Here is a 20,520-nt window from a genome sequence, read left to right as displayed (position 1 = left end):
TTGGATTATCTTGTTCCATGTTTTACACTGTTAGTTTATCCTGGGTTAATCACTGCGTACATTTGATTTTAAAATTACAAGCACGAAACAGTGTTGTTATTGTTAACTAGAACTAAAACTATTAAAGTGGCCCTATTATGCTATTTTATAACTTCCTAATTTCGTTTTGGAGATCTTCTACAATATATTTACATGCATCAGTTTCTCATAATATACATTGCGCATCACCTTATTTCTCAAAGATTCAGTCTCTCTAAACCCCTCCTTTTCGAGAGCCTACTTTGCTCTGATTGGTCAGATGGTCCGGTCTGTTGTGATTGGTCAGATGGCCCAGTCTGTTGTGATTGGTCTACTCTGCTCTGATTGGTCAGATAGGGTGTTTGGTGTTTTAAGCCCCCAACGGCGCCTTCCAGGCAGCGAGGGATGGGTAGCTTTAAGGTTGAGGGTAGGGTTAGCTGCCTCTAAGGAGCCATTGGGGGCTTAAAACACCATCGAGCGTCAGATGGCCCAGTCTGTTGTGATTGGTCTACTCTGCTCTGATTGGTCAGATGACCCAGTCTGTTGTGATTGGTCTACTCTGCTCTGATTGGTCAGATGGCCCTGTCTGTTGTGATTGGTTTACTCTGCTCTGATTGGTCAGATGGCCCAGTCTGTTGTGATTGGTCTACCACTTATAGCTCATGTCAGAAACAAAACGTCCATTACCATATATAAATTTCAGCTCTGGATCTTCCTCAGCAGTTGATACACAGTTATACGAACTGTTATGATGAACAGTACAGTAACAAGTATTGATTCATTATTTTAGCAGACAATAACTCCCATTGATCTGCACTTTGATCTCTGAAACTATAATATTTGAAAAAGCATAATAGGGGCACTTTAAAAATCATTTTCGTTAATAGTAATAAAGCTGTAATAAATTCAAATATAAATATTAGATGAAAAACTTAAACTTAAGGAACATTGAAATGTTGCCTTGGCATCTAAATGAAGATGATGTACTAAAATGACTAAAGCTAAAAAAAAATTAATTAAAGCTAAAAAAAAATTTTTTTAAGAAAATTAATACAAATGACAAAACATAACAATTACTAAAACTTGAACTAAAAAATGTTAACTGAAAACATAAAAATAAAAGCTCATTCAAAATATTAATATACACTATAATAGTATATAAATAATACTACAATAACACTGGCATGAAATGTTGCTTAACCCATGGATAAAAATGACATACAAATAAAAATATATAACACAGGGTTAAAGTGATAGATCACCCAAAAATGAAAATTTCTGTCATCATTTACTCACCCTCAAGTTGTTCTAAATCTGTATGAGTTTCTTTCTTCTGTTAAACACAAAAGAAGATATTTTGAAGAATGTTGGCAACCAAACAGTTTCTGGTCCCCATTGACTTTCATAGTATTTTTTTTTTCAAAACTATTGAAGTCAATGGGGACCAGCAACTGTTTGGTTACCAACATCCTTCAAAATATCTTAGAATATTGCGTGTGAGCAAATGATGACAAAATGTTTGTTTTTGGGTGAACTATCCCTTTAATTATAGCGTGAAAAGCCATTCATAGGGGGCATGAATTCATCACTTCACCAAGTCTAACATGTCTTTTCTTTTGTTTTTCATATGTTTGTTTTGTTTGTATGACTGCAGATTCGTAAAGTATGGAAGGAGGACTCAGTGGTGCAGGGCAAACAGCAGCCGCATGTGAGGAAAACTACAGCCTACCCTCCATGAACCGCCCTAGAGCGAGACAGATGAGAGACAGACACAAAATAAAGAGAGGAACAGTGAAAGAAGCGAGAGGAAGAGGCTATAGAGACCTCTCGGCCTAAATTCTCCTGCTGTAGAGAGGAACTTTAACAGCAAATCAGAGAAATATTATGACATTTAGATTTATTACCTGTCTGTTCTTTTATAATGAGGTGAATATGATCTACATATATCATTTTGCTTTACGGCTCTTCATCGCTGCTGAACGGCTCTAACGTTTCTTTCAGCCTGGTGCGAATGAGTGTATGTATGTATGTGTGTGTTTTCGTCTTTAACAGCTTGAAAAAAAGGTCTTGCTTCCGATTCCCTGACCTATCCTGAACTGGGAACGTGGTCTGTAAAAGGAGCTGGATTTGCGGTACCTCATCAGTGCTGCGTTCTGTCCGTATTCCTACTTGACATCTACATCTTGATGCTTGGAAGATGATGCACACTAACAGTTTGGAATAATTAAGATTTTTAAATGTTTTTGAGTCTCTTATGCTCACCAAGGATGCATTTATTTGATTAAAAATACAGTAAAAACAGTAATACTGTGAAATATGATTACAATTTAAAATAACTGTTTTCTATGTTAATATTTTCAGCATCATTACTCCAGTCTTCAGTGTCACATGATCCTTCATAAATCATTATAATATGACGATTTGCTGCTCAAGAAACATTACTTAGTATTATCAATGTTGAAAACAGTTGTGCTGCTTAATATTTTTGTGGAAACTAATGCATTTTCTTCAGGATTCTTAGATAAATAGAAAGACACAAATCTTTTGCAAACATACAAATATCTTTACTGTCACTTTTGATTTCATTTAATGTGTCCTTGCTGAATAAAAGTTTTTTTTTTTTTTTTAAATGTTACTTACCTTACATTTTTGAATGGTAGTGTATCACGTTTTACACAAAAATATTAACTGTTTTCTGCATTGATAATAATCAGAAATGTTTCTTGAGCTGTAAATCAGCATATTAGAATGATTCTTGAAGGATCATGTGAAGAATATTTCACAATATTACTGTTTTATTGTATTTTAGATCAAATAAATTCTGCCTCAGCTTAAAAGACTTCTTTCAAAAATATTTAAAACGCGTCATTTTTCCGAACTTTTGGCCGGTAGTGTATAAAGAAACAAAATGGCGAAGCAAGCACATGTTTTACAGTTTTATGAATATCAACATTATCATGTTATACACAGCTAGAAACATATAATGTAGGAACTTCTTGCATTTTTTGTGCTTAAAAGCTTTTGTTTAACATTAACCACATGTCCCGCTTTGTTTGTATGATGTGAAATGTCTTTAAGTGCCCTTCTGTTGCTCTTTTCCAAGTTTCAAGCTAGAATTTTTGCCGAGTTTAATGGAACGCAGCAATAGAATTCTTCATGATGTCACTCATTCCGGCTCCTTTATCAGGCCACACCTCTTTAGAGGCTTTGACTCCGCCTCCCAAAGATAACAGCTGCAGGGCACACATCAGGGGCGGGGCTTCACTGGCCAATAGCATGTCTGCTTGCCCTGGCACCTCCTCTGTCTCCGCCCTTCCAGTGCAATTACTAATATTCTGTCTGTCTGCCATCTTTTCTAACTCATTTTTATCTAACATCCCTTCAGTGATTCACATCTTCATTCATTTAACGACTTCCTGCTTTACCGTCCAATCGTCACGCTCGAGCGTGAGCTTTTTTTTTTGGTCAAGCAGGGGAGGAGCTATATTTACACACATGAATATGCTAATTTCCTGTTGATATGGGTATGTATTTATATTGTGACAGATGTTTTGTTCATGCCTTCATGGTTTTACCCTGTGGAGAACCCAGCCGAGAATACGGCAACCTCATTGGCCGGTTTCGGTTACCTTGGCAAAAAAGGTATATATATACGTAAGGGTTTAAATGTACTCTGAGCCAAATGTACAGGTTAACCAGACATTTAACATGCATCATGTGATCTGTGTTTGGCATTTGTATGGTTGTCTTGACCTGAAGAATGGACTCCATGCTTAAGGTTTTTAATTCAACTGATTTTTTGTTTTCTTTTTAATGTAATCACTGTGGTTTGACGAAGGGGAGTTTTTCTTTCTGTAATGTCCGTTGTGAAGAGATAATATTTTTTAATTTCATCATCTTCCACTGACTACTCACCATCCTTGAGGCACATAATAATTTTTACTTTTCTTTTTAGATATTTTTTAATTCTCTCACAGTCATATTGGGTCCAGGAGAGGTGTTAGATATTTTTCATTTTCTCTTTATTCTTAAGTAGGTTTGAAGCCCAAAACATCTACATCTCTACAGGCAACATCATGGAAATGACAATTCGCACATGCCACAAATCTGCTATTTAATGCTGAATGCTTTTATTATGTTTAATAAAGCGCTTATTGATGAATTATGATACTTTATGTTGAATGAATTGAGCAGCATCTCCTAATAACTGACTGACTCGCTATTGATGAACCTATAAATATGAAAATGTGTAATCATTGAGAAAAGGTTTGCGGAGAACAACATCTTCAAGAGGAAAGCATCATTACGTCTGTCTTCCGAACATACACACTGTCTCAAGTGCTCTGGTTCTCTTTAAGAACAAAACAACTTTAACATTTCATCCTTTCAGCACTGTTATACTGTGCCGGCCATCACCATATGGCATCTACACACACACAGCTGTTATTTGGCCTATCAGTGATAAGAATCATTTGCCCTCGGCCCCTACCTGCTCTGTTTGGGGCTTCAAAACACCATTCCCAAATCAGAGAGTTTTAAATATAAATATATATATGTATATCTATACGTACAAGTCTATAAATAAGAGTGAACTACCAATCCATGGTAAGAGTCTATTTTTAAATTTTGATTAATAAAACATCCCAGTTTCTTTTCTCTGCTTTGCTAATTGAATTCAACTTTTTTTTTTTCTTTCTTGTTTGGTGGGTTCTGCCAAATGTTTGTTTTGCACTTTTGTCTTTGTGTTCTGTTTGTTATGCTTGTGTTTTTGGAGCACTGAATACTTTGTACGTGTTAACTGTGCCAATTAAAGATAGAGGGGAAAATCAAAGAAATATTGTCTTAGTGTATCTGTGTGAATGTGTGTGTACTGGTTTGTCTATACTGTATGTGTAAGGGCCAAATGTCTTCACTTATAGTGAAATATTTTGACAACTGACTAGTGAGGACATTTTGCTGCTCTTCACTAGTTAAAAAGGTTTATAAATCAGCCAAATTTTTTTATTTACATCTAGTGTTTTGCACACGTCTCTTTGATGGGTAGGTTTAAGGGAAGGCCATAGAAAATATCATTAACCTGATATAAAATCAATGGAAATCAATGTCCGCAAAAAAAAAAAAAAAAAAACGTGTGTGAATGCATACAATACAAAACTACTTGCATGACATCACATTTAATTGTATACTTTTTACACAAAACAGTGGCAGATCCATTAATCCACTAAAGTAGAGTAAATCATTTACATTCATTTTAACTTTATAAACATGTATTAATACAAATATTACCAATTCATGACAAAACATCCTAGTTGTAAATTACTTTTTTCTTTCAGACAAACACAAGAGTTATATTAAAAAATATCCTGGCTCTTCTAAGCTTTATAATGGGAGTAAATGGTACCATAGATTTTGAAGGCCAAAAAAAGCACATCCATCCATCATAAAAGTAATACATACAGCTACAGGGGGTTAATAAAGGCCTTCTGGAGCAAAACGTGTTTGTAAGAAAATATCCATATTTATAACTACATCAACTATAAGTACTGGTTTCCGGTAACGTCCATACGCAAGTCTAGTTCCAGTGGAAGAGTGACCTCTGACCCGACGCATGATGTAGGATGAAGGAGTAGTATAAGCTTTGGTGAGAGTTGATGCCTCTCGCGCTTCAAACAAATAGATCTGGGCAACAAACTCAACAACGAAATTTCTCTTAAAAAAATCTCGTTTTAGACTTCTAATTCATGACCGGTGTTTTGTTTTGCTCTGTCTTCTGTACTTCTGTGCTAATGCGTCAGGTCTAGGGTTGCAAAGGGGCGGAAAGTTTCCGGTAAATTTCCATGGGAAGTTAAGCTGGGTAATTTTGGAAATATATAATATATATATATATATATATATAGACTTCCCTTGTACATTAGCTGGTGTAAAATGTCTCCAAACATCGGATAGTGCATGTGGCATTTTTCTGTAAAATAAGACAAGAGCTTGTAAGAATACTAATGCAATGGCATGAACAGATATATAAATAGTAAGGCTAGCTAAACAACTGGAATGATCTTCAAAACATAATGCAGGAGGCAGAGAAAAACAGCCACATGAGGTAGCTAGCATCTGCCTTATGTGGTAAATAAAGTTATGCTAGCTTATTTAGCATCTAACTTATCAGCTTGCTATCTACTAGATGAATACATTTGTATGTGATATTTGCAATTTAAACATTTAATAAATATATTTCCCCATAATATTATCAAAACTTACTTCACTTTGTTTAGTCCACAGGCTCAAATGTGTGCCTTCAATAGTCTTGTGCTTTGGGCTTCTGTACATGTGATGGAGGCATGCACAGTGCCAGTAGGTGGTGTGGTCTCAATAGCCATGCAGTAAGCAGTGTGCTATGTGCATGTGATTGAGGAATGGCATGGATATTCAAGTGTATTTGAATGGCATCTGTTTGTTTTAGTCAAGATTATGCTAAAATATACTTTCCTCAACTATATTTAAGTTCCTCATGAAGAGCCAACCCTCAACTTTGAAAATTCCCAGTTTATTCCCGTTTATTCCCATAAACTCCTGTTAATTCCCTTAAATTCCCATGGAAAGTTTCCATCTTTGAAAATTCCCAGAATTTTGCAACCCTAGTCAGGTCAGAGGTCACTCTTCCGCCAGAACTCGACCTGCGTACGGTCATTACCGGAAGCCAGTGAATTATTGAGTTATAAATATGGATATTTTTCTTACAAAAATGCATCTCTTCGCTTCAGAAGGCCTTATTACCCCGAGTCGTCGTATGGATTACTTTTATGATGGATGGATGCGCTTTTTGGGCCTTCAAATAAAAAAATGCACCATTCACTCCCATTATAAAGCTTGAATAAGCCAGGATGTTTTTTAATATAACTCTGTGATTGGCTGAAAGAAGAAAAGTCATATAGGCTACACCTAGAATGGCTTGAGGGTGAGTAAATGATGGGATAATTTTTATTTTTGGGTGAACTAACCCTTTAAAGCAAGCAGTTTTGTAGACAAAGATTGGGAAAGAATATGGTTTAAATCAGAGCTGTTAAAGCCATATACATTACATAAAATAACAGCCTCTCCGGCCTGAACAACTGCTATTATCCATCTGCCCTCTACAGAGAAGTGTGACTCAAGAATTTTACCAGTAAATTTATGGTTAAATAAAATTATGAATGAAGACCCATGTGAAAAAGTTGTACCTCCCCACTGTGCTGACCAAAAGGCTCATCATTAACACTAGAACAGGTTTCTTGTGGAAAATAAACCTCTTCTTTTAGAATTACAAAATAAAAATTAGGCTTTTCATTCAGTAAGATCACGAATCCCACAAACATTAAGAGAAAAACATGAAAAGTTAAAAGACACTGAATAAGAACAAAAAAAGAACAATTTGTCCTATAAGCAAAGAGTTGAATAGTTCAGGAAAGAACAAAACCTATCTCTTTAACCTTCCATATTAAGCATCAAATAGCTTAGAAAATATCAAAACCCATAAAATAAATGCATTCATGCCATGTGAGAACAAAAAGGACACCATCTTTGCAAAGAGGTTACAGCCATGCTTGAAGATGAAGTTCAATGTCACTTTTTTTTATTCCTCAAAATGATTAAGAGCAAACTTTAACATGATTCACATATCATCCGCTGTAAACTTATTTCCATCAATAATGGCAAACGATCCCTTGACTTGAACCAAGCTCGTTTTCCATCTATCCTGGATTGACTTTTACCAGAGGCCACAGTCTACTCCATTCATTTTGTCAGATCTTGTTATTTTAATGCCTTTCTGTTTGAGGATTTCAGTGTTTTTTGCGTCCAACCAGATGCGATTTCGATGAGTGCGTGACACAAACTGCACAATAATCCGCCTCGGATCGATTCTGTGTGCGACATCAATGGACGTCTGGAGAACATCCCTCAATCCCGGCGAGACGAGAGAGAAAAGATGCATTGCGATCATTTTCACATTTTCTCCTGCCTCCTCCGGAATACCAGACATTTTCAAACTCCATCGTCTTTTATCATCCAGTTCGTCGACGTTTTCCCACAGTTGTTTGTTTTCAGAGATCACAGCCTCTACTTCAACACTCAGGTCGTCAGTTTTAGCTACAGCTCTCTTCGTTTTATCGTTAACCGAATCAACTTTGGTGATGAGTTCGGATATTAGGGTCGAATTAGATGCAACAGACCTTTCAATTTCCAGTAACTTCTCCATGATATCATCTTGCTTTTTTCCCAACCTCTCAATCGCCTTCAGTATATCCATATTTGAGGGCTCAGATACCTGTCGTCGCATTTTCGAAAGAGGGCTGTTAGTCGGGGTTTCTGAAAGTGGTAAACAATCCATACCTAATTCCTCCATTTGTTTGGTTGTTTCTGCAACACACGAGTTTCAATCAATCAGCCGGCCGCGACAGACGTTTAATTCTATCAGTCTAAACGAGGTAAATATTCTCAACTCAAGCTTGCAACGTTGCAGAATCATTCAGAACATAAATCTATTTGTATCGATAAAGTAAAAAAAAGATCGGGTTTTCCACAAAAGTTTATGAGAGACAGTGTTCAGCCATATTTGTGTTCCCGCGTCACGGCTTTATACCGCATGGTCTCTTGTGTTTACTTCCTGGGTAAGAGTCTGTGACGTGTCCTCTCGCGTCGTTATGATTGGTCGGTATGTGCAAGATGCAAATGAGAAAGCCATGCACGGCGGCTCAGGATAACAAAAACAACTTTTTAAAACATAAATCAAGCATTAATACAAATAATACGATTATAACGTGTATGTAAAAATGTACATAACAAGATGTGATATATAAAATATGGTAAAAAGGTTTTCATTTTGAAACTTGTCACCGTCGTTGGGAATTACAGGCACGTACTGCCCTCTATATTCTCTGAGAAACCACGTGAAACTTGTGTTGTATGAAAGGAGAGAAGGTTAGCACTCCCCTTGACAAGGATGGAAGAGGTCCTAGTGGCCTTCAACACACATATGGTTAAGGCATTGCCACTTACTTCATGGCATCTCTAACCAAGTTTTTTTATTTTCACGTTATTGCCATATTTTTGCACATAGTGCATGATGCAGAGCTCAAACTCAAAACTACTCAGTTTTTCTCAGTAGTAAATGACGTGTTAATACCACATACTATGGTTAATACAATTCTGTTAATACAGAAGCCATTATATTCTTCTGTTCTATTATGTTCTGAAGGATTGCCATATCACAGCTGTTTCATTGAGTGATTATTTTAAATTATTTAGATAATATATAGATAATTGGAAATGTTGTATATCTGTATGTTAGGTATCAATTTATTAGACTTCACAAATCGCACTGATATTTGAATGCAGATCAATGGAGGATTCAGGTTTCTGAGCCGCTGTCGTCGTGCGCCCCCTTGATGATGTACTGGTACTACAGTGCTGTAAACTACACCGCGGCGCCAATGAAATCAACGACAAAATATCGCGAGATTCACTTGAACGAACGAGCGGGAGTGTGACTTCCATTTTCAAACCTCAGATGTATGAGTCGACGATGTTTTTCTTTGTTGTTTCATTTCAATTTAATGTAGTTTAGTTTAGCATTTGTGAATATTTCGTTTTGTGATAAACCACGATAAGAAACGATGGATTCAATAGAGGAGGACCTATCTGCTCGGGTTTTGTTGAGGAGAGTCCTGCACACAGAGTTACCCAGATCTCCTGTAACCAGAAGGTGAATTTATTTCAAATGTCACTTCACGTTACATTTTATAAACATATAAAATCTCCAGCCTAATTGTATATGTGTTTGATTGCTGTAAAGTCAGTTTACGTAAATGGTTTATGTACACAGATACATTTTATAAACAAATAGTTGAGTGAAATTTTTTTCAAACATGTAAAAAATATTTTTGTGAATTATAAATTACAAAATAATACCTTTTAAAAACGTACAAATTGTGATATATAGCCATTACAGACAACTATGCAAAACCTCCTTAGACTAATTACTCTCTTATATATTTATATATGCACACACACACACACACCCATATATATATATATATATATATATATATATATATATATATATATAATATGTATGTGTGTTTGTGTGTGTATATCAATTTCTGTAAGTTTTGTGTATTGCTTTTCAATGTTTGTTATGTGTTTCAGTTCAACCAGTGTACACACAGAGTTACCCAGATCTCCTGTAACCAGAAGGTGAATTTATTTCAAATGTCACTTAACGTTACATTTTATGAACACATAAAATATCCAGCCTAATTGTATATGTGTTTGCTTGTTTGCTACAAACCATTTACGTAAACTGATGATTACGTAAATGGTTTGTACACAGATACATTTTTATAAACAAATAGTTGAGTGAATATTTTTTCAAACATTATGTAACGTTAGTTGGGTAACAACTAAATACAAAAACGTCATAAAGGGGAAGTTATACTCTCTGTATAACTTACTGGTTGTAGGTTAAGTCTGTATTAATTTTCTATTTAGCATAACCTTTTAAAAACGTACAAATTGTGAATTATAGCCATTACAGACAATTATGCAAAACCTCTTTCCTCTCATATATATGTAACTTTCTGATATATATATATGCACACATACACCCACATATATATATATATATATATATATACATTTTCTGTAAGTTTTGCGTATTGTTTTTCAGTGTTTGTTATGTGTTTCAGTTCAACCAGTGTACGGCGGAGCATGAGGGTGAAAAATACCCCTGGTCTGGAGAGTCCTGGATCTGCCTTACGTCACAGACTCAAGAAGAAGCTCCATGAGGTATGTGTGGTGTTTAATAGATTATTATATACAACTGCATATTCTACATAATCACATCCTTAAAGGGGTGGTTGATTATGATTTCACTTTTCTAACTTTAGTTAGTGTGTAATGTTGCTGTCTGAGCATAAACAACATCTGCAAAGTTGCAACGCTCAAAGTTCAAAGCAAAGGGAGATATTTGCTTTTAAAGAAATCGCTTTTTAAGGACTACAACAAACGACTGGTAGGGACTACACAAGCTTCCTCCCAGTGACATCACAAACCCTAACATTTACATAAACCCCGCCCCCGGAACACGATATATAGATTATCAAGACAGAATATGCTAATCAATGACTAGAAGATAACTACACATAAGCTACATAAATGTATCAACTAACCATTCAGAAATGTTGCCTACATGTCTACAGTCTCTCCATCATTGTCTGACTCCGGTTTGAACATAAAAGGCTAGAAATTTTCAGTGCATGTCTTTATGAGTGCGAGCTGTTGTAGCTCCGCCCCCTGTGCCGGGAGCAGCAGCTCATTTGCCTTTAAAGGGACAGAGACAAAAACGGTGCGTTTTTGCTCACCCTCAAAAAGTGACAACTTTAACATGCTGTATAAAAATATCTGTGGGGTATTTTGAGCTAAAACTTCACATACACACTCTGGGGACATCAGAGACTTATTTTACATCTTGTGAAAAGGGCATTATACCACCCTTTTAATACATATCTCTTTTTTTCAGAGTGTCTCTCTGTCACCCCTCCCTTCACCTAAACGACGGAGGTCAACGGTGGCAAAGACGGACCCTCCTGCCCCGTCCCCGCTGTATGACGAGGACATGACGACTCGTGGTCTGCTCAGAGGAATCATTCAGATGGGTGAGTGGAAAGGTTTCAGGAATGAACCGATAAATGTCAAGAAACACAGATGGGTGTATTAATAAAGCGAGATATTTGGAGATCTTATAAATGTGGAATACCTGGAAATATCAGGGAATTTTTATTGGAATCTTTTTTATTTTAAAACATGGAAAAGCCTTGGAAAGTACAAATATTAGTTATATGTTGAATTAGCTTTAATTTATATATTTTTAGTTTTAATTTTAGAACTAAGTTTTAGTAGTTTTGTTATGTGCTTTTTCTTATTTTTATTAATTTAATTTTTTTTTTTTTTATGTTCAGTTTTAGTGTGTGATTTTAGAACTGGAACTTATTTAATTTCAGTTAGCCTAATTGCCAAGGCAACATTTCTAATTTTCACTTATTTCTAATTTACTTCATTTCAGATATATTCAAATTAATAAAAACAATTTTAATAGTTTTAGTTAACAATAAAGTTTTTAATGCTTATCTATAACTAATATATAAATAACTAATTCCTAAATAATCAGAAGATGATGTTATTAATGTGACTGTAATGAGATTTCATTGTGCAAAATCTTCTTTGCATCAAATATGACTAAATTTGCTTCACCAGCCCAAATGTTTGCATTAGTAGTTCAAAGCAGAAAAAAACATTTTTTGAAGTTTCACCCATGTGTGTTTCAGAGACTGAAGCATCACTTCTGATGTCGGGTCAGCCTGCACTGCAAGTAGCAGAACCGAATCCAGCCGAGTCCAGTGTGTCTAGTGCCGGAGAGAGAACGTTAGTAACTCTTCAGTCTCATGTACTTGCAGTTCTCGGCACGTTGTGTTCACGTGTCTGTGTTTTCCTCAGTGAAGGCCTGTCTGGAGTGGAGCTGTCTGATCTGACTCTGAACACTGAACCCCTGACACATGTGGTCAGAGGACTGAGCCGCAAGAAACCTCAGCGCATCTTCAGTGTGTCCGCGTTTGAGAGCGAGTTCGATCAACTGCCAGGTGCTTCACCCATTCTCACCTGTTATATGGTTTTGTTAGAAAGACTATTTGGAATCGAAAACAGGCGTACTGCATATATAGTGGAATATCAGCACATAATTTTAATTTGTCACGTGCAACAGACCATTCAGATAAAGCATCATCTAACCCTTTTCTACATTCTCAGACAACACAGAGGACGTCCCGCATGTCTCTCACAGAGGTGATGGCCCTCAAGAGAATCCAGATACATCTCATGATTTGGATTTGTCTGCTGGCTCAAAGAGGTAAATGCTTTGTCCATTATTTTCCAATAGACTGGCCTGGTCACTAAAACTAGCAATGGAAAGTAAATAAAATTGCTAACTTTTTAACTTAATTAGGAACTATATGGGAACTACATGGTTGAAATTGAATTGTAAGATGTAAGAGGTTATTGAGGCATTTTGAGTGTGATTAATTAAAGTTTATTTTCTGTCAGCGGGCTGAACCTGACCTTGAAGACCCCGTTTGTGGATAAGCGCTCTGAGAGGGCGGGGCTCCAGCGGAAGGTGTCCAATCGGAAGCTGTCGTCTGTGGATGCATTTGATGAGGCCGTTCAGAGATGCTTGGAGCAGGGCCCGAAACAAGGTTTATATACACTAGGGGTGCACAATTATTTGAAATAAAACCAAAATCATGATATAGCTTAATATGATCATTAAATCTCAATGGCTGCAAAACTACAGTATGTTCTGCATGTTCTGAAGCATTCGTTTACACGAGAGCAGCTCATGATGCAGTGTTTTTTGGTGTCTCAGAGCGGCTCGGTTAGCAACTCCGTCTTTGCATCTGCTGAGTTTGGGTCACTTATAACGGTGCATATGCGAATGCAACGTGCACCAACAAACCTCCCAAACTTATGAGAAGCACTTATAAACCAGCAGTTGTCAACAAAAGATGCTTTATGGACTCCCTGCGGTTTTCGGACAAAATGAAAGCTTGATAGATTAGCGTTTGAAAATGAATTAAGGCAGCCATAAATATTAGGGTTGTAATTTTACATTTGTACTGTAAAATGAAATGATTATTATTATAATAATAATATTATTTTTATTCAATGCTCATTTTTTTGTAGTTGCAGTAATAATACTAATTATTGTTACAGAATTATTATTATTATTATTATAGTCATATTGATATATAAATTTAAAAAAATGGCCAAATTGTGCAGCCCTACAAATAAGCACATCAAACCTGGAGGTTTTCTTTTCTTTGTTTTTTTTTTTTTCATTTTAAATTGCAATGGCAAGGTTTATCGGAAATATCACAAATTACATTTTCCCCCAAAATTGTGAAACCCTAATATACACTGAGTCTGATATTATGCATCTGTCTTATTTGGTCTGTTTGTTAAATAGTTTCTTTGTCCTTTAGATCACTCTGTGGTTCAGGAAGGAACAACTCTCGAAGATTCTTCATGGCAGAAGTTCACGCTCGGCCTCAATGATGTCACAGAGCTTTACGTCCACTCGAAAAAAGACGAGACAGTAGGACCATCACAGGAAGAGGAAGAGTTGGCGCCTTCATCCCAAGAAGCAGGAGATGATGTGTTTTTGATTCCTGGAGATTATATTGTACTTGCTCCAACGCAGGCGATGACAGAATCACTTCCTGAATCTCAGGATGTGGAGCTACAAGATCGGGAATCCATTGTGGAAGTTGAGAATGTTGTGGAAGTTGAGAACGTTGTGGAAGTTGAGGATACGAACGTGGAGGAGGAAGTTGAGGATGAGAACGTGGAGGAGGAAGCTGAGGATGAGAACGTGGAGGAGGAAGTTGAGGATGAGAACGTGGAGAAGGAAGTTGAGGATGAGAACGTGGAGGAGGAAGTTGAGGATACGAATGTGGAGGAGGAAGTTGAGGATGAAAACGTGGAGGAGGAAGTTGAGGATACAAATGTGGAGGAGGAAGTTGAGGATGAAAACGTGGAGGAGGAAGTTGAGGATACGAATGTGGAGGAGGAAGTTGAGGATGAAAACGTGGAGGAGGAAGTTGAGGATACGAATGTGGAGGAGGAAGTTGAGGATGAAAACGTGGAGGAGGATCAAAATGTGGAGGAAGTTGAGAATGAAAACATGGAGGAGGATGAGAACGTGGAGAAGGAAGTTGAGTATGAGAATGTTGTGGAAGTTGAGGATGAGAACATGGAGGAAGAGAATGTTGTGGAAGATGAGCATGAAGAGGTTGAGGAAGCTGAAGATGAGAACATTGAAGAGAACCCAGATGCATCACATCATCCAGAGCGAATAACTCGCAGAGCGCACCGCTCAGAGGGAGGAGGAGCTGTCCCGGGAGTTCCAGCCTCCACTAGAGTCACAAAGAGTTTCGGAGCTGGACTGAATCCCAGAGAGAAAGGTGAGAACAAGGTTCAACCTGATTATTACAGGCTCAAATGAGTCTGGGGTCGGTAAAATTAAAGAAATAATTTAATTTAAATAATTTATTCCAATGATGCAAAGCTTTGGGATTTTGATTACGATTAAATAAACAGAATTGCATATTAAGATGCCCCCAAAATGTCACGTTAAAAAGCAAACTGCTCTGTTGCTTTACACGGAATGGTCTCTTTCTGTTTAAGTGGGCAGTTCTTTAATAGTTACTAAACTAAAATAAATTTTAGGTTGAAAAGCTAACGTGTTTCTGTTCAGACCATCTGGAGTTTGTTGACGGGAACAGAGAGAGTTTGCAGGACGTTACAGATGAAGAAAGAGAACAAGCGGGCAGCCCTGTGGCAGAGGTCACCACATCTAAGCGGAGGTCATCCCTACGTGAGGCTAGTCTTGCTGAGGAAGATTTATCCGAGCTTGTAGAGCATCATGATGCCCCGGAGGAAGTGAGCCAATCAGAGGAGGAGCTGATGGACTCTGAGCCAGCCAATCAGAGCCCTGAACCTCCTCAGGAGGAGGAGGAGGAAGAGGATGATGACAACGACGATGCTCTTAGTGCAGGTGACTTCCACTTTCACATGTGTTTTATGTCTTCGTTAGGTGAAAAAAAAACAGATTATGGAGGAGGAAATGGTTGGGGAGACGAGGGGAGCAAGGATTGTGTGTTCTGCAAAGAGAGTTGGGGGTAAATAAGTAATTTGGCAATGTGCTGCTGTTGCTGCTGGTCAAGCAAATGTTTGTGCTTTGTTTCTGCTTGATATAATTGTAAATATATCTATTTAAATACTGATATTCTGGTCTATAACTCCTCCCTGAACTTCCTGCTGTCCTGTTTCTTGCTCTCTCGTTGGCTGTAGGTCATCGCAATGTAGTTTTCAGTCAGAACACATTCACACAGCAGGATTGTGAATCGCCAACTGGTCCAGATATTTAGCATGCCAAATTTCTCACAGGCGTCGGCGATTCTCTCAGATCGCGGCTCATAATTCGCACTGCGTGATTGTCACTCGCATGAACGAGCACCGATTTGCCTATGATTTCGGACATATCACCTGTCGGCGAGCGAAAATCGGGCCTAAAATCATGCAGTGTGAACTCGGCATTATTGAATCATTAAAAAGAATCAGTTGTTGATGTGCTTGCAATTCCGTTTTAGCTAATTTACTTTTGTATTAATTGTATTTTCCTTTATTTCAGAACTGTCCATGAAAACTCCTGCTTTCATAAGACAGAAGAGATTGTTCGCAAGTCCTAGTGCGCAGGCCATGCCCACAGTCCTTAAAGAAGTGAATGCTGGGTATTTACCAACAACAGTCCTCTTCCCTTTGTCTGTTTAATAGTGTATCCTAATGCAGATTTAAAACCCATTTATCTCAGTCCCCCTCAGGCTGCCAAACGAGCCCCCAGAAAGAAGCGTCAGACGGAGGTTAATGTTCTTCCCAAGAGTTACGTCATGAGCGTATTCAAGCATTTCGCCAAGACCAAAGTGGCCAGTGACGTCTACCCTGTCATTAATGAATTGTAAGTGCTAAAAGAAGGGTTATTTACATGATGCAGCACGAACATTTGAAGTTACGTCTCCTGCAATGATTCTGTCTGTGCTTTTTTTTTTTTTATTCCTTAGTCTTAAGAAGTACTTTGAACGGCTAGCAGATGATCTGGAAGTATACGCTACTCATGCCAAACGTAAAACTATTGAGATTGAAGATTTTGAGCTCCTCATGAGAAGGTAAACATTAAAGAGGATTATGCTGATTTACATTTTCACCTTTCTTTAGTCTGTAATGTTGTGGTTTGAGCATGAAAAAGGTCTGCAAAGTTACAAAGCCCAAAGTCACTCCAGCGGGAGTTATTCTCTATATCATTGCTATCTATCATCCTTGCTTCAGGTTGCAGTTTCTGATTGGCTAAGAAATAAATAAACATCGTAATTTTCCACACAGATACAGATAGACTGAAGCATATCTCCATAGATTATGCCGCTGACACTCGGACCCTGAAGTTAGGCACGTCGTGACCTTCCAGGTCGTAGATTTGGGTTGCTGGGCGCCAGCATGTCCAGAACAACAACTCAGTCAATCTCCAATAATGCCAGTGGTTCCTTAACCAGTAACCAAGAAGACTAACACACACACCGACACACAGCTTTTCCAAGGTTGGATTTGGCCAGGCTCTAACTATAAACAGGAGAGTCCTCTCAAAACATCAAGATAATGCGTTTTCTCTCAACAAGAGCTACACTTTAGTCTACCTGCAAAAGTAAGACTTTAACAAAGAAATGGTCCCTTAAACTGTTGGCTTCAATGACCCCTATATGTTTTAACACATGTTGAAGACCTTTCTCAAACACAAAACAAGTCCCTATTTCATAAATTAGCAAGCGCTGTTACTGCATTCAGATATCAAATACAGTCATTACTCCAGTCAACCCCCTTCAGTCCACTTGTTTTTGAACACTTTTGCAGCCTTTTCCCCCTTGGAGTCATACTGGCTATGTTTAGCATGCTCAACTGACTGTTTGTGTTGTTTTTCTCAGGCAGGGCTTTGTGACGGATGGTACGCCTGTGAATATACTGATAGAGAAATATCTTCCGCTCGAGTATCGGAAACTTCTCATCCCAGTGGCCACCAGCGGAAATAAAGTCATCCCAACACAGAGAAGGTGAACACGCAGATGTGACGTCCTCTTTAAACACTGCAGTAGATGGCTGCGCACATCTGCATGTGCTCTTGTAAATATGTTTATATGTTCAAAACATAAATACCTTGTTTTGTAAATAAAGATTTGTGTAATATATATCTGTCATTTTTTATGCAGCACCATTAAGAAAACAATAAAGTTTCAGTTCACTGTATTTTTAGTCATTTATGTGTATTTTCAAAAATGTTCTTCAAAACAGACATTAAAAACCGCATGGCAAGTCCCTGTCTTATTGTGCATGATTCATCCGCACACAAATGCTTTCTTCAAAAATGTTTCTGCCATGGAAAAATATAAACCACAAACATCATAGCCTTCTGATTCTGTGCTGGAAATTATTAGAAATACGCTAGTTGGAGTAGAGTATCTTCATACTATACTTTATAATGTGAAACCATTTGCATTATATAAACAGTAGTATTATTCTATGTTTTGATGTTTTTATTCTTATTCTCATAACAGTTGTTTTACACTTTCAATTACATTTTGTGTAAATCCAATGCTTTATCTGCCACACTAGAAATGAAAGTGTATTGCATTCTGGGATACACCGGTTAATTGACAAATATGGGGTATTCCATGCATACAGTATGGAATATACTGTGCATGCTATACATACAAAATACTATTAAGCAGGGATGTGATTTTTACATATTTATAGATTTCCATATTTTCCGACCTGAGACGTGAGACCTGACTGGCGTGAATCCAAGGGGAAAAAAATGCTGGTTTTGATTAATTTTAAATGCATTTATTTCATGCGTGGATACTGTAGTAATGACATCACTTCATGAGCTAGCTTTAAGGTCTCTCTGCAAAATAAAAGCTCTTTGATTTTGAAAGCAAAGAAAGAAGAAATATTATAATTTTACTTTTGTTCTGTAAATAAAATTATTATTCATAAATACTTGTTTTTATTTTACAGTGCAATATTATCATTTCAGAATATTTTCTGTACTGGCTTATTTTTGATCATTTAATAAAATCATATTTTGAATAATAATTATAATTTAAACTGAATAGGTAAAAACAAGTTTTCCTCCTTTGTCCTTAACTGTTCAGTTGCCTGTCCAACCCTATATCTATTGTCACTTGGAAAGTCACAGAAGATTAATGTTAGATTGGAGGTGTATTATTGTTTGAAGTAGTCAGAATCTTTACTATGATCACTCCTTTATCCCAAAGACTAATTTAATATGCAAAAATACCAGATCTAAAAATGTGTTTGAGTACAGTGTCCACTAGGTGGCAGTCACACTCCATCACAGAGGAGTTTAAAAAGCGTGATAGTGGTGTTACAGTTGCAGGCTTTTGAATTATACACCACAAATTTTATTATAAAATGGATAATTCCGATCTTGAATGCTAATTGGTCAATATGATGTTGCAAAATATGTAGTATAGACTATATCACTGCACAGCACTAGAACTAACCACTAACAACTAATAACCTTAGATTACATGTCAGGTATAGTTCTTATATTAGAAGTACAACATGCATTTTCATGTTTTTATTTTGCATTGACTTTTATCAAAGCAGTAAGACATGAATATTTTGTGAAATTATAGTTTTGTCGGACTCGAGGTGCACATTTTGAAATTTGCAATCTTTAGTCACTCAAACATTTTCAGTTCCGCTATCGAGCCAAAGCTTATATGTCACAACCTCTTGTACCTTATTGTTAAAATAACTGCTTTAATATGGCACAGTGTTGTATAGAAGAGTTTGGGTGAAGTTCGGAGTAACTAATGCACCATTTCTTAATCTTACCCTCCAGCTTTTTTCCTTTTGCTAATGACCGAAGCAGACGTGTGTGTGTGAGTTTTACAAGGCCAAGTCTGTTTTTGAGATTTGCGGGCCCAGACAGACGCTGGATTCCTGTTCCTTTCTAAACCTCTTTCAGTATCTCTTGTATTTATTTACTGTCAGACTGGATTTAAGCTTTCAAAGCTTTCACTTCCAGATCCGGCTCATGTTTCACACCCTTCTCATTGTGGTTGTCGCTATTGATCCGGCTCTCCAGATGTTGGGTCCCTGTGGCCCTCTGGGGCCCCAACCTCCTCCTCTCCTCCTCTTCTCCTCCTCTCCTCCTGCTTGCAGTGACCCTTCCACATTCTCCACAGTATGAGTCAGCACTGCAGCCGCTCCAGCGAACTCCATCTATCATGTTGAGTTTCATTACAATGTAGCACTTAAACCAAACATTGCTCGAAAACGAACCTCTGACAAGCCAATCTGTTCTCTGTCTCCTTCATAAAGCCACAAACGTGGGTCACAGAGCAGCGCGGCAGCCAGAACGCTCACGTCATCTGGTGCATGACTCACCGGGTGAGAAATTATCCTCAATGTGGCTCTGGATGTGCAAGCGAACACGTGTGTGAAATTAGCTGACTTATTGTTTAAGATGAGAGTTTCAGCGATGGAGAGAGTGATGTGAAACGAGAGAGCTGTTGTTGAGAAAGCGAAAAACATTGACCCTATCTACTTAATACAGTTATTCCAAAGAAAAAGTTTGTCTTTATAATGTTTCAAGTGTAACAACTTGCTCCGCCTCTGAAATAACTTTTCAGCTGACATTATCAAGCCCTCTTTTTTTTTCTTCTTTTTTTTTTGCCCCTCCCCTCCAACTACATGCCGTAAAGGGACACTTTTAACCATCTAATCCAGGGGTGCCCAATCCTGCTCCTGCCGATTGACTGTCCTGCAGTTCATCTACAACCCTAA

The 20,520-nt window shown here is 37.4% G+C and overlaps 2 protein-coding genes across 9 annotated transcripts in view; both read left to right on the top strand.

Moving 5' to 3' along the window:
- fnbp1b (formin binding protein 1b) overlaps window positions 1-4,853 on the top strand; it is an 83,234-nt gene extending 78,381 nt beyond the window's left edge. For 4 of the 7 annotated variants that reach the window (XM_084136178.1, XM_084136179.1, XM_084136174.1 and 1 more), the window contains exon 15: window positions 1,673-4,853. In XM_084136178.1, coding sequence (XP_083992304.1) covers window positions 1,673-1,680 — 8 coding nt within the window. In that variant the 3' untranslated portion in view covers window positions 1,681-4,853. The remainder of the gene's footprint in view (window positions 1-1,672) is intronic. The other 3 variants (XM_084136176.1, XM_084136182.1, XM_084136173.1) reach the window with 1 other exon arrangement.
- A 4,678-nt stretch (window positions 4,854-9,531) lies between these two features.
- On the top strand, window positions 9,532-18,016 carry cenpt (centromere protein T). Of its 2 annotated transcripts, XM_084138309.1 has the most exons (14): window positions 9,532-9,754; window positions 10,198-10,245; window positions 10,737-10,836; window positions 11,570-11,705; window positions 12,375-12,471; window positions 12,544-12,686; window positions 12,853-12,952; window positions 13,147-13,295; window positions 14,082-15,062; window positions 15,356-15,655; window positions 16,292-16,391; window positions 16,472-16,615; window positions 16,719-16,823; window positions 17,631-18,016. In XM_084138309.1, the coding sequence occupies exons 1-14, from the start codon at window positions 9,666-9,668 to the stop codon at window positions 17,758-17,760; spliced, it is 2,622 nt and encodes an 873-aa protein (XP_083994435.1). In that variant the 5' UTR covers window positions 9,532-9,665; the 3' UTR covers window positions 17,761-18,016. The 2 variants fall into 2 exon arrangements, with proteins under 2 accessions (XP_083994435.1, XP_083994436.1); XM_084138310.1 differs by lacking the exon at window positions 10,198-10,245.
- Window positions 18,017-20,520: the final 2,504 nt, after the last annotated feature.

Source organism: Abramis brama (genome assembly GCF_963993115.1).
Source record: "Abramis brama genome assembly, chromosome: 15".
In the NCBI taxonomy this organism is placed as follows: Eukaryota; Metazoa; Chordata; class Actinopteri; order Cypriniformes; family Leuciscidae; genus Abramis; species Abramis brama.
Note: the sequence above shows the minus strand (reverse complement) of the source record. Positions and strands in the feature narration are given on the sequence as shown.